Here is a 13,847-nt window from a genome sequence, read left to right as displayed (position 1 = left end):
TATATTGGCTGATTAAACCGGGGCATCTCAAACTCATGTGCTATGAAATAGATATTTTTGCACTTTTGTGATTTGTATTGACTGTCCATTGTTTCCAATGGCACTTTCTCCACTGGATCCTGTCTTTGGTCCTTCTTTGGTTTTCCCACCATTTAGGTGTCCTGATGGCTTATCTTTCAGTCTTCGTCCCACTCTCAACACGGTAACTCTGTCTCATCCCTGTAGCAGCCTACCCTCAGTGAGACCAAAGACAGGGTCTTTTGGGGAAAAGACATTTGGTACCTCTGCATCAGAACAAAAGGCAAGATCCCACAAAATATGTAGAGATACTGGTTGATATGTGATAGAAATTTGTATTGGAATGATTGCTTTGCTCTCACTTGTAATACAGTGTGTCTATAGGGAAGATGGTTAAAGCTCTATGGGTTCTTTAGGAAAAAACAAGAGCAGATTTGTGAGAGGTCTGGCTTTGCTTCTGGCACTTGTACCTATAGCAGTGTAGCATCAGACAATGAAGTTGCTCTTCTGAGGCCTCAGAATTCTTAGTCTGATAAAATGATGGACAGTGGTTTGTAAACTGTAGAAAGCAGTATGAGGCACTGTTTATTGTCAGCTTACACTTGCAGGAGCCTGCATACTTAAACCAAGAGGCAGATTATATAGGCAGCTCATCTTTTCCCCCACAGGGTTCACAGAAAGGAGTTAGAATGTGATCTTACTATAGCTAATCTCTTCTTCCCGTAGGATAAGAGCTGTGATTAGAAGATGGATTTCTAACCAAGAATATGGCATCAAAATAGGTCAGAGGACAAACAATTTGCTACAAAGGCAGAAGCAAAGGTGGAACTATAAATCTAACATCTTGAGAGTTATTTGGATCCAAGATATTGGTCCTATAAGTAGCCCTGAGAGTCTAGTGGTCACGTAATGCTGGGAAGGAATACATGCCTGCCAATCATAAGTTTGACTGAACTGTGCAAATGTTAAGTGGTTTGTTAATCTTTCTTAGCCCTCCAACCTACTGAGGGCTTAAAAACACTTAAGAATATAGGACTTAGATTTCTCATAAAGCTATTCAGAGATTCATAGACTTTAAATGGCCCTGTGTCAAGTAGGAATTCAGAATTGCATTGTCTTGAGACTTTCTAGGGGTGGATAATCTGGTGTGGAGAAGGAAAATACTTTCAGTTCCACTCTTGGCCAGCAGGTGGTGCTTTGGATTTAGACCCTATAAGCAGGTTTGGGCTAAATAAAACTTTGGAACAGAATAGTGACATTAATGAGAGGAGGCAGAGGGACAGCATGTACCTTCTGACTAGCTGTTTTTCTTAACCAGATACAGAGAGTAGAGCAAATGTTGTGGAATGGAAAGAGCACTGGTTTGGGAGTGTAGACTTGACCTCACAGAATCTCACTGCCTTTGAAGGGCTTTATAGCCATAATAGGAAACATGCTTATCACCAAGGCACAACTTGTTATGGGGCTGCAAGGAAGGGGACACCGTACCAAGATAGAATCTGAGAAGGCTCTGGAGGTAGTCTAAACTGGGCATTAAAGGAAGGTGGGAGGCTTGACCTGGAGGAGTGCAAGAGAGCAAAAGACAGAGGATGCTTAGGAAACATCAGGTTGATTAGTAAAGGAGTAAATTCTGAGAGGCCAAACCATGTTGTGAAGAACCTCAAATGCTAGATGTGAACTTTATTCTAAAGATGTCATATGTCTTCTGGGGGTTTTGGGCAGGAAAGTAACAAGATTTCAGTGCTGGACAATTCACTTTTTTTTCTTCTATTGTGGCAAAATAACAAAATTCACCCAACAATTTCCATCCGTACAGTACAGTATTGTCAACCACATGTGCATTGTGTATAGACAATTCATTCTTATTGACAATTGACATTTAAAAAAAAACTTTTAGAAAAGCAGTAATGTGTTGTAGAAATTTTGAAAAATACAAGCAAATTTAAAAAATACTTCCAATAGCCAGAGATAATCATTTTAATAACTTTGGTTCATATTTTTCTGAATCTGTTTCTGTGTATGTGTATAAATGTGTGTGTGGTATTTTTTTAATCAAAATAAGGTCATACTACTTTATAACTTTTTTAGTCAGTAATCTCCACCTTTCCCTTTCAGTAAATTTCCATTTAATCAAGCACTCATACCATATTCAGAGTTTCCCAAGTGAACCAAAAATGTCATTCACAACTGTTGACCAAATCAAATCAACCTGTGGACCACAGGTTGCATCTGTTACGTTCCTTTACTCAAACTTTTGTGATGCTTGTTGAAGAGATTGGGTCAGTTAACCTCTAGAGAATTGTAGCCGTGTATGGAGGATGAATTAGAAGGAGTAGGACAACTAATTTAGTGAGAAATGATAACTGAACTAAGACAGTGATGGTGGAGATTGAGAGGTGAAGATGGACTTGAAGTACATTTTATATTTGTGTAATTGACAGGGTTATAATTGATGATGGATTAGATTAGGGAGTGAGGAGAAGGGAGGAGTCAGGGATGGCAGGTTTCTGGCTTCAGTATTGGGGTGGGTGTGATACCTCTTCAATAAGAATAGACACACTGGAGGAAAAGATTAAAGGCAAAATGAGTAAGTTTTGGACAAGTTGAATATGTGAATGCTATTAGGTGGTTAGATATGTGGATATGAAATCTAGAGATGGTTAGAAAATGATCCATGTTTTGAAATATGGCACTTAATAGAATGAGTTCAAAACATTTTTTAATGGTCTGGTAGAATTGGACATTTGTTTTGGGGGTGAGGAGAGTTAGATTCCCAACTCACACTTTACTCAAAAATTAGATTAACACTCTAAACAAATCTATGAAAGTGCTAGAAGAAAGCATTTTAGAAGCCATAAAGGAAAGTGTTGGTAGATTTAAACTTTGGCACAGTAAAAATCACCTTAAACAAAATTGGAAAATAAGGTACAGATTGGGAGAAGATATTTGCAGCATACATAACAGGTTGAGTTAATATCTGTGATAGGATGATGCCATTCCTGAATACCCCTTGCAAAAAAAGGTCCACATCCTAACCCTGACACCTGTGAATATATCATTTTACATGGCAAAAAGGAATTAAAGTTGCAGATGGAATTAAGGTTGCTAGCCAACTGACTTGAAGATAAGGGTATCTGATTATCCAGGTGGGCCCAATGTAATTAAAAGTGTCCTTAAAAGTGGGAGAGGTAGACAAGAGTGATGTAATGTGAGAAGAACTTGAACTTGCCTTTGTTAGCTTTGAAGATGGAGGAAGGCCAGTCAGTAGTTGAGAAATGGGGGCAGCCTCTAGAAGTTGGGAAGGATAGTGAGTTTTACCCAGTTCCCACAGAAAGGAATGCAGCCCTGCCAGCCTCTTGATTTTAGCCCTGTGGGACATATATCAGACTTCTGACCAAATTTATGTTGTTTTGTGGTCATTTGTTATGACAGCAGTAGAAAAGTAATACAACATCCGACAAACAGTGCAGTAGAAAAATGGGTATATGATATGAACAGGAAATTATAGAAGACGTCCAGATGACCACTAAACATGAAAAAGGACTTTTGTTCTTGTGGCCTTGGAGATGCATGAGTTAAACTAGAGAGAGAAAAGAGCTGAGGGCTGACAAGAATTGGCCAGGAAGATACATGGAGAACTTGTGGATGAAGTAGGTAAAGAAGGGGACCATACCCAGGACTAAGAACAGCTGCCTAGACCCAGACCAATTGGGCTCATGTGAACAGATGTATTTTTCTTCTGTTGACTTGCTGTGCAGTATTTTCCAAGGGCAGCATTGGTCTGTGCTCCACTGGCCTTAACAGCCTCACCCTGTAGAGTAGGGATGTGTGGACTCCAGGTTGATCATCTGTGAAGGGCTTGAAAAGAAAATTGAGCCTGTAGAATCCTGAGCTGTCTACTTCTGGGACTTGATCCTGAGGGAATATGGCTGCAGCAGAAGTTTATAGGGAATTAACATTCCCAGCACCCCAGACTCCAAAGAAGACATGAGTAGGATTTGTCTGGTTGAGCTAGTTTATTGGCTTGTCTCCCCACCCCACAAATGGTTTGGCTTCAGGTCTTGAGGTACTTATATTGGGTGCCGGTACTACCAGCCTTTCCTTTGCTGACTGGATTTGGTGGGCAGGGGTTCATGGATGCCCAGAAACTTGGCTAACACCCTTTGGAGACCCCTGGTAAGAGGAGCCTGAGGTGTAGGGGAGGAAAGATGTTTCCGGGCCCAAGGGCAGTTCTTACAGTGCTGTGAGGCCAGGATGTCACCAGCTCCCAGCCTTGCCCCTCGCTGATCTTGGGAGTCTGCAGCCTTGCAGTGAAGCTGCCTGGAGAGAGCAGTGTGTCGAGAACTCTGGTCCCTGTGCTGAAATCTTTGGGAAAGTCTGCTTACAGGGACCTCTGCTAGTCTTCTAGCCTGGGCTGGGTGGCTTTTTACTGTAACTATGGATGACCTCAATCTTGAATCCCCTCCTCCATGATCTGCTTTGGGTTTCCTGGGACTCTGTCTCTCTTTGGCTGAAGATGGGGCTGAAGCCTTGTCCTGTCTCTTGCCTGAGGCTGGAACCTTAGGGTCTAGGGTCTCTTCCAGGCCTGGGCAGTTCTCACCAGCCTCCATGTAAACACATGACCCCTGGGATGAGATCTGGGACACCATCTTTTTCATTCTTTGCTCTCTCTGAGAACCTTGTTCTGTCCTCCCATACTTTTGTGGCTGAGGGTGGGAAAAGGAGTGAGAGTGGTAACAGTGGGAGACCTGAACAGGCTGAGTTACTGTGCTCTGAATTTTGTGGGGATGACAGCTTGAAAAGAGGGGGCACAGATTGGGAGGATGAGTCTGCTGTGGAGGACAGGAAGAAAATCTCCGGGTGGCTTGAGTTGAGCCCAGGACAGGGGAGCTGCCAAATGATTGACTTGGGCCAAGAGATCTGGAAGCAGAGCTCTGCTGTAGTTTCTTCCGCCTGAGTTCCAACTCTCTACTCCAGTGCCAGGCCTGGATCCCAGAGTGGGTGGGTACCTGTGGGACAGCCTCTCTCTGGGAGGATGGAGGCTCTGCGTTAACCCCTGGGAAAAGCTCTCCCTTAGATAGGTCAGGCTGGTTGGGCTCAGTCTTCAGAGCTACAGCTAGGGTAGGAGGCCAGGGTATTGGCTGCAGGGGATCCACTGCTGGAAGGCTGGGGTCCTGGAGGATCCCTCTTTGTTGCATATTCCTCCACACAAACTCAAGGTCAACATGTGGATCTGGTAGAGGAGCAGAGAGTGACCTGGGGGTTGATGCTGGGAGTTCAGTGGTCCAGTAGTTCCCTCTCTGCTGCACTGTTTCCCCATCAGGTTTACAGTTGCATTGGTCTCCAATAGGCTCACTTGTGTGAGACTTTGACATAGAGTTTGGGGATGGGCTGGGGCCCCACAGTGGCGACACAGGAACACAACAGGTTTCTTTCTGCTCCTTATCCTCCCTAACAGGCTCAGAGTCAGACTGGACTCCCAAAGAGTTGGCTCTGTGTGGGTCTTGGGGTAGGCTACAATCTGGGAGCTCAGAGGCCCAGCAGTTCTTTCTCCTTTGTATGTCCCCACATCTAGCTTCCGAATCAAACAGGACCCCCGTGGGGCTAACTCTAAGAGAATCTAGTATAAGAGGTGGGGGTGGGCTGAATGCCAGAGATGGAGATTCAGAAGCCCAGGAATTTCTGGAATGATCAGTGTCCTTCCATGTAGCTTCTGACCCAAGGAGGCCTCCCAAAGGAGTGATTTTGTGTGGTTCTAGAATGGGAGCTAGAGATGGGCTATGGGCAGGGGCTGCGGACTCTGAGATCGAGAGTTCTTCTCTCTGCCTCATGGCCTCCCCTAAAGCTTTGGACTCAGACAAGACTGCCTGAGCACCCATTCCTAGGGGCTCCGGCGGAGAGGCTGAGGGAAGGCTGGGAGATGAACCTGTGTTTGCAGAGGCCCAAAGATTATCTCTAGTCTGCATGCCCTTCCATGGAGTCTCAGATCCTGATGGGGCACATGCAGGCCTGGTTCCATAGTGTCCTGGGTCGAGGTCCCAGGGTGGGGGCTCAAAGGCCCAAGAGTTTGCTGAATTTTCTCTGCATCCCTGCTGGGGCATGTATTCAGATGGATCTCCCAGGGAACTGCCTCCTTGGAGTTTTGGTAGGGGATCGGGGGAAAGGAAGGGGGCTGGCATTGGAGACCCAGAGGCCAGAGGGTTCTCTCTGTGCCCCAAGTTTCCCCAGAAGTCCTTGTTTGCAGAAGGTTCCCCTTCAGGGCTGACTTTCTGGGGTTCTGACAGAGAATCTGGGGATTGGCAGGGGGCTGGCATTGGGGGCTGAAAGGCTTGAGGATTCTCTTTATGTCCTGTGGTTCCCCACTGAGTCTCATATACAGGTGGAGCTCCCAGGGTGCTAGTTCCTTGAGGTTCTATCATGGGGGCTACAGATTGGCAAGGGACTGGGACTGGAGGCTCAGAAATCTGAAAATTCTCTCTTTGCCTTGTGGTTTCCCAGAGGGCCTTAGATTCAGACAGGCTTCCTTTTGGGCTGACTCCCTGGCATTCTGGCAGAGAAGCTAGGGTTGGGCTGGGAGCTGGCATTGCTGGCTCAGAGGTCTTGGGGTCCTCCTTTTGCCCCATGGTCCTCCATGGGGCCTCAAACCTAGTTAGGGCTTCTAGAAGGCTAGAGGGATACTCTCCTAGAGAGGCAGAGAATGAATCTGGAATGTGTTGTTGGAGGCTAGGATCCTGTGGCAACTTCCACCAGACCTCAGATGAATGGAAGAGCTTGGAGGGTCTGGTTCTTTGGATTTTAAGCTGTGGGTGCAGGGCTTGATCCTCAGAGACCCAAGGGACCTCTCTCTGCAGTGTAAGCCACTGTGTATTTGCCTCAGTGCCAAATAGGTCTTTCTTATGGTCCATGGGAAAGGGTTTAAGAGGGAGGGGTAGTGATGGGACACAAGGAGAAGATGGAGGGGGAAGTTGGTGAGGATCAGAGGGCATCTCTTTCAAATCTTCTGTAGTATGGACTTCATGGGTAGAAATCTGGCTTGAGGAGCAATACTGGGGAAGCAGCAATTCTGGGGATCTAGGCAGAAAGGCATGCTTGTTGAAGAAGACAGAAGGACTAACAGATAACTTCAGAGGAGAGCGGCCACCTGAGCTCAGGAAGATGGCCTCCAAGGACTCACTGTGCAGAGAGGGGAGACCCCAGAAGAGTTGGCTTTTTCTCTGCTGTAAACGGCTCCCTGATGCTGTCTTGTGCCTCACAGGCAGGTTGGTCAAGATCTGAAAGGTGGGGAAGGATCTGGAAGGGCTTGAGGTCCGCGTGAGTACTTCCTCTAGTGTCCCTATGGCCTTATGGAGGCCCTCAGAACAACAGGATGGCTGGGATGAGGCTATAGTGGCTTGGTCTCCAATAGGAGCTGCTTTGGGAAGAGAACATGGCTTCAGTGGATCCGGAGATGCCTCCTCTTCTTCCTCCTCTTCTTCTTCCTCTTCCTCTTCCTCCTCTGACTTCTGCTTCCACAGACGATCAAGGAAAGCCACACAGTATGGAAGTGGTAGGCTCTAGGGAGAAAGATACAATCGGATGTGAAGCCTTTTTAGAGACAAGTGTGTGTCATGAAATCCTAAGTCTCTGTCCTACACTCAGGGTGAACAGTTACTAACTGGAGCCCACATCTATGGTCAGTAGTCACTTACGCATCAGGTGTTAATGGCCATTACCTAGCCACTTTTGGAGATCAGCATTCCCTTACATAGCTCTGTATCTTGCGTCAGTGATCATTAACCTGGCTTCAAGTCTAGTGTCAGTGGTCACTTACCCAGCCTTACATTTAGGGCTTATAGTCACTCCCTTGGGCCCACATCCATGTCAGTGATTCCTCACTTGAACTAATGTGGTGAATCACCCAGCTGCACATCCATGTTACCTACCTTGCCTTGCATCTTGTCCCCAGAGTACCAGGGCTGAAGCTGTCGCCATCTCCAAAGCTGCCACCACCTCCGGATCTGCCAAACCATGAACAAGAATAGTGTTACCAGAGTCCCTGGACTCTGGAGGCAGCTGTTGCCACAGTGTCTGCAGGCCAGGACATGGGTCAGCTGGCCCCAGAGAAGCTTCATGTCCTCTTGAGCCCCATGCAGGCCCTCTAGCAGCCATTCCATTTTCCTCAGCCTAGTGGCAGTTTACCCTGATGTCATCACTGCATCACAGAACAAAGAACTCCCATCCCCCACATACCTAACAGCAGTCTTCCTGAATTTAAGGCCAGAAAATTGCCCCCCACCAGACAACTCATACTTCATACAGTGAAGCCTGGGTGATCCCCTTTTGTCTCTATTGCCAAGGTCAGAATTATCTTCAGGCATTGTGCTTGAGGACATAGATTCTAGCATCAAACTGCCTTATTCATATCCCAGCTCTGCCACTTACTACCTGTGAAATCTCAAAGTACTTAATCTTTCAGTGCCTCAGTTTTCTCATCTGTAAAATGGAGATAATATCACTACTTACCACTTAGGGTTGCTTTGAGGATTAAATGATAGATTAGACTTGGTTACCAGTGGGATGGGGTGAAGTACAGAGGAAGTTGAAGATGACTCCAGGGTTCCTGACTTGGGGAACTAGGTGTGTATGTTAGTGCCATTTTACTGAGATAGGTAACACAGATTTGGCATCCAATTTAGGATGAGGGGCAATGTGTTCCATTTTAAACATTTGCATTTGAAGTTCCTGTGACAAGGAGATATTAGGCATAGGACAGTTAGCTACATGGACCTGAAGCTTGGGAAAGCAGTCTATGGGGGAGATGTAAATTTGACAGCTAGCAGTATATACGTAGCATCTGAAACTATACAGAGGCTTAAAGATATATACTGATATGTAACATCTGGCCCAGACAATATGGCCAGCAGTGTTTAAAAAATTTTTTTGAATGAGTAGCCAACATTGTAAAATTAGTAGATTGTACATAAAATAATATTTCTGGCTCAAAATCTGGCAACACAGAGCTCTCATTCCCACAAAACAAAGGCCATTTGGAGCTAAGTAGCAGTTGCTCCCTTAGTGGCCATGAGCTTTCCAGTTCACCGTGTTCTCTTTGTTAATGCCAAGGCTAAGGGCTAGTTCCTGTTTATCATTGTGCCTATGATTTTGTTTTCTTACACTTGTCTATTTTTAGTCATTTTATTACCTGCCTGGTATTTGAGTTTGCTACCTCTGGTTGAAGAAAGTAAGTTGAGTTCTTATAGGAAATAGAGAAGGCAGTACTGAATACCTTTTCTGTGCTAGTTAATTTACATTTATGGCAGGATAACTTACCAAGTTATTAATTGCTATCTCATAGTCATTGCCAAAAGAGACACCCAATAGTATAAAAAGGTAACTTTGCTCTCCTTTCTTCCAGGAATTCAAAGTTTCTTGTCTCATAGAATAGTTAGTGGATTTTGTGTTTTCTAGTCCCAAACTAAAGTTGCAATACACTGTTCTACAACCGTATCCAGGCTCTTGTGTGGGAGGAGAATTTAATTTAGCTGGGTATTCTTGAGAAGGAAACAATGGAGGAGGTGGTGGGTTGAAAGAAGGGGAGTTGCCCAAGGATAGCAGTGGGTCCAGGGACTTGAGAAAAGAGATGTTGCAATAGGTTCCATGAGTGACAGAAGTCCATTAGGAGGCAACAGGACTTCTGATGGGGAGAGCTGATTTAATGGTTAGGGCACCAAACATCTAGTACATAGTCTTGGGAACTGCAGCAGCAGATGCTGATATATACACTTGGCAGAGAGGCTGTGGAGACACTTGCTTTTTAATGGACTGTATGGGATTAGACAATGTGTGTTCCAGTGGCAACCATGACAGACTCAAGACCCAAGGGTTTTTTGTTTGTTTGTTTGTTGTTGTTGTCAATGTATACTATGCCAAAGAGGGAAAAAGTCCTCCAATCATGATTAATACGTCTTCCAACCTTGATAGATGAAAGATTCAAACCAGGTTTAATTTAATTTAGAAAAATTAAGTAATGTGATGTTTCTTGTGCCTCAGTGTTGTTTTTAATCTTAGAACTCTTTGAGGTAGGTATTGTTATATTCTTTCACATAGGGGAAACTGAAGCACAAAGAAATTAACATATGTTAACTATATAAAATATTATTATATCTACATATCCATAGATATATAGATATCCCAGAAGGCAGAGTCAGGGATTGAGAATCCCCTTGTATTGTGAGGAATCATTTGGATACAGGTGACAGAAAATATAATCTAAGTGGTGTAAACGAATGGGAATGTATTCACTCATCTGAACAATCCAGGAGTAGGGTTGGCTTCAGGTAATAGAATTTATGCAGGGATTCAATTTGATGTCATCAGGATTCAGTTTTCATATCTTAACTTTCTGTCTTCTGTGCTGGCTTTATTTTCAGGCTTTCTGTGGTAGCAGGTTCAAGTGAAGCTGACAATGTGGTGTTGCTATGACAATATTGTGCTTATGATTTCCAGATGGTCAGGTATCCATCACTGAACTACTCATTGAACTGCTCACAGGGGAATAGAATGCTGCTTCTGACAGGTCTGGGTCACATACATACCCTTGGAATAAGGGTAGGGAGGGAAGAACACTCCACCTGTACATGGACTGAGACTGAAGAAGTGGGGGTGTGGTCATTCCTCCAGAGGACATAGACATACTATTTCCAGAAAGGTGTATGCATGCTGACATCAAAACAAAATAGAACAGATGTCTACTACAGCTCTTTCTAATTACCCCATTTTGTTTTCTGGCCCAGAGCCATGCCAGATCTTTTGGCACCCAAGGCTTAAGTTGAAGTGTGAATGCAGATCCTCTGAAGGTTGGGGAAGGGGCTGAATGAGGCCTAGGGCAGAGATCTTGAAGTGGGGGGAATCTATGAGAGACCCAAACATCCATGTGGACAGACTATTCAGTGACCTAGACTCTCAATTCCTAGACCTTTTCATCTCAGACTCCTTTACCTCTGTTCCAATTCAGCTATGGCCATAATCTAAAGCCTAATCATCAGGAACTACTCTGCCTTCTTAAATAATACAATCTTGTATCACCCTCTGACTTCAACCTCCAGATTTGTCCTAAAATTCCAACTCTTTAACCTTGTCAGGACGTCTAGTCGATTGACCTTTCCACTTCCTCCGGTCCATGAGCAACCTCTTGCCTTTATTTCCTTCCTCTCCAAGATAGACTTCATGGTTAATCAGCATCCACCAACTCATTCTCCTTTCATCATTTCCACCTGTCAAAATCCCAACTCTGCCAGAACTGCCCTTTAGGAAGGCAGGACTCAGCACTATTGGATAAAAATCACACATATAGGTAAGTTGGTGCCACCATAAACTCATGGTCTACAACTATGCCCAGCTCCACCGACACTTGAAAAGTATTTATTTGTTCATTCCACTTATTAAGTGCCTGCTATCTCACTGTTCTAAGCATTTGGGATATATGGGTGATCAAAACAGGTAAAGCTTCCTGACCATGGAGCTTACATCATTTATTCTTTAGTAAACTCACCCATCCCACTCAAAATCAATTCAAACCTTCTTTACGTTCCTCAACTTCTCTTTCTCCCTGCACCTAGCAGATATGGCTGACTTCTACTTTTCAGAGGAACCAGAAGTCATCCTATGGGAACTTTTATCAAAACCCATTGCCTCCGATCTTCTTCCTGCTACAGTGAAAGTTGTTCCTCTGTGAGGCCTTCCTTTACCCTCCCAAGCTAGGACGGGTACCCTTATCCTCTTCTCCCCCACCGGCACTTTCCACACTAGATTGTAACTTGTGTCTAAATTATCTGAGGGCAGGGACCTTGTCTACCCAGTTTGCTGCTTTAATCTCAGTATCTGGTGCTTAGTATCTGGTCAGAGCTCAGTACCGTCAGGGTGAATGAGTGAATGAACGGGAGAGATTTCTGGCAGTGGGCTTGCTCCGGGGCGGGGCCTGCTCCCGGGCGCGGGGGCGGGGCGGGGCGGGGCCGGGGCGGCCCAAGGGCTGTCTTCCTCAGGTTTCTCGGAGTCTGCCTCGGGGCAATACCTCAGGACGCTGAAGTAAGCATCCTTGAGACTAGAGTTCACAGCCAAGATTCAGGCCGGTTTTTTCGGACGCCCCAGGGCCCTTTCCGCTACAGGACTCCCTGATCTGCGGGGCCTCTGAGTGGGACGGCTGCTCCCAGCACCTGCGGCTGAGCCCGCCGGCGTCGACGCGCTGCCGTGGCTTCCGCCCCCTAAGCGGCTCAACTCTCCAGTAGTTTTTCTCCCTTTCCCTCCGCCTTACCTCTCCCTTTCCCTACCCTCTCTCTCTTCTCCTGCCTCCTTCCTCTTCCCGCCTACCCCAGAGGGATGCGGAGTTAAGAGCCGGGCCAGCAACCCACACGGGTTTGTCCACTCACCCTGAGGTCCCCAGTGTCCTGAAAATGTCAGGACTGGTCAGGACAGTGAGAGCTGACGGAGACGCCCCTCCGGGAGGGCCCAGCGTCCTCGGGAGGGCGATGCTGTCTGTCCTGGAGCAGCTGTCGCGAGGGTGGGGGGGATGCAGGGAACGGCGAGGCCGCGGGGCGGGGGCAGTGGGAGCCCCGCACTGGCCCGTAGGCGCCGAGTGTCAGTGGGCGGAGGTCAGTCTTGAGGGGCAGAGGCCGGCTGTGGTGAGGCCTCGAGCTGCCAGGCCAGGCCGCAGGCTTCTAGAAGGGAGGGAAACCCAAGATAACATCTTCAAATCTCAGGTGTTGGTGGTACTTTATTAGGGGACTACGATGTGTCAGGTCCTGTGTTTGATAGGAACTCTAGCTGTATTTCCAGTAGAGGTAAGAGGAAGTGTTGCTGGTTTGTTTTTTGTTTGTTTGTTTGTTTGTTTTTTAGTTCTTCCCGTTATCGTAGTATTATATACTGAATTTAGAATATATGAAAAAAGTAGAAGGAAGAATCCCATTGACTTCCAACCTCAAAATAATTTCCATAGCAGTTTGACATCTTTCTTTCCAGACTTGGCTATTCATATTTTTACATTGTTTAAATAAATGTAGGTTTTTGTAAGGTAGGTAAATGGTTAATATTTTAGCATAAGCCTTTTCTAAACACCATAAACTCTTCTAAATATCATTTTTGATGACTGTGTTATTCTCTGAAGTAGAGTCTCTGAAGTAGTGAATTAGCACTGACTTCTGTGAGCTTCATTTTCAGAAATTCCAGTTGCTTGCTAAACATCCCCAAGCTTGATTTCCCACAGGTATCCCAGGCTTAACATCTTTATAATTTAGGTCATTTTCTTTTTCTGTCCCAACGTGCTCTTCCTGTTGTATTCCCCAAAGCAATTAGTATTGCCTAGTCACCCAGGCAAGAAACATAGGGGCCATTCCACACTGTTCCCTCTTCATCTTTCCTATTAGTCATCAGTCACCAACTTTTGCTAAATAGCTGCTGTTTCTCTAATCTATCTCTCTTCCCCATTGCTACTGTCACCCTAGTAGTTCAGGCCCTCATCATTTCTCCTGTAAACTGTGCGGTAGCCTCCTAGCTGATCTCCATTCCTCCAGCTTGGACATCTTAAATCCTTTTCCTTCACTACTGCCAATGCAATCTACCTAAAACAAAAATGTTCATGATACTACCCTCCTTAAAACCCTTCAGTGCGTTCATACTTTCTGCATGGTATAGAGAACCCTCCAGATGCAGATCTTTCTCTACTTCTTTGATTTCTCTTGCCATTACCTGCTGGCATTTGTTATTCTAGTAATAGAGGAATGCTTGTAGTCCCCCATACTGTTCATTGCTTCCATATCTTTGCTGTTCATGATTTTGATTTCTCTGTCTGGATTGCC

At 45.5% G+C, this 13,847-nt stretch overlaps 1 protein-coding gene and 1 long non-coding RNA gene across 3 annotated transcripts in view; one reads left to right on the top strand and one right to left on the bottom strand.

Moving 5' to 3' along the window:
* Positions 1–4,079: 4,079 nt before the first annotated feature.
* Positions 4,080–12,513, bottom strand: SPATA31G1 (SPATA31 subfamily G member 1). 2 transcript variants are annotated; one of them, XM_072959665.1, is made up of 3 exons: positions 12,423–12,513; positions 7,941–8,015; positions 4,080–7,571 (listed from the first exon to the last, which is right to left on the bottom strand). In XM_072959665.1, the coding sequence occupies exons 2-3, from the start codon at positions 7,950–7,952 to the stop codon at positions 4,107–4,109; spliced, it is 3,477 nt and encodes a 1,158-aa protein (XP_072815766.1). In that variant the 5' UTR covers positions 7,953–8,015; positions 12,423–12,513; the 3' UTR covers positions 4,080–4,106. The 2 variants fall into 2 exon arrangements, with proteins under 2 accessions (XP_072815766.1, XP_072815765.1); XM_072959664.1 differs by lacking the exon at positions 12,423–12,513 and having other exon boundaries at positions 7,941–8,175.
* Positions 8,253–13,847, top strand: part of LOC140696070 (uncharacterized) — a 49,777-nt gene continuing 44,182 nt past the window's right edge. Inside the window, exons 1-3 of the long non-coding RNA XR_012072069.1 lie at positions 8,253–8,354; positions 10,428–10,573; positions 11,139–11,350. This is a non-coding gene — a long non-coding RNA (uncharacterized lncRNA). The remainder of the gene's footprint in view (positions 8,355–10,427; positions 10,574–11,138; positions 11,351–13,847) is intronic.

Source organism: Vicugna pacos, chromosome 4 (assembly GCF_048564905.1).
Source record: "Vicugna pacos chromosome 4, VicPac4, whole genome shotgun sequence".
Classification (NCBI taxonomy): Eukaryota; Metazoa; Chordata; class Mammalia; order Artiodactyla; family Camelidae; genus Vicugna; species Vicugna pacos.
This window is presented reverse-complemented; position numbering and strand designations above follow the sequence as displayed.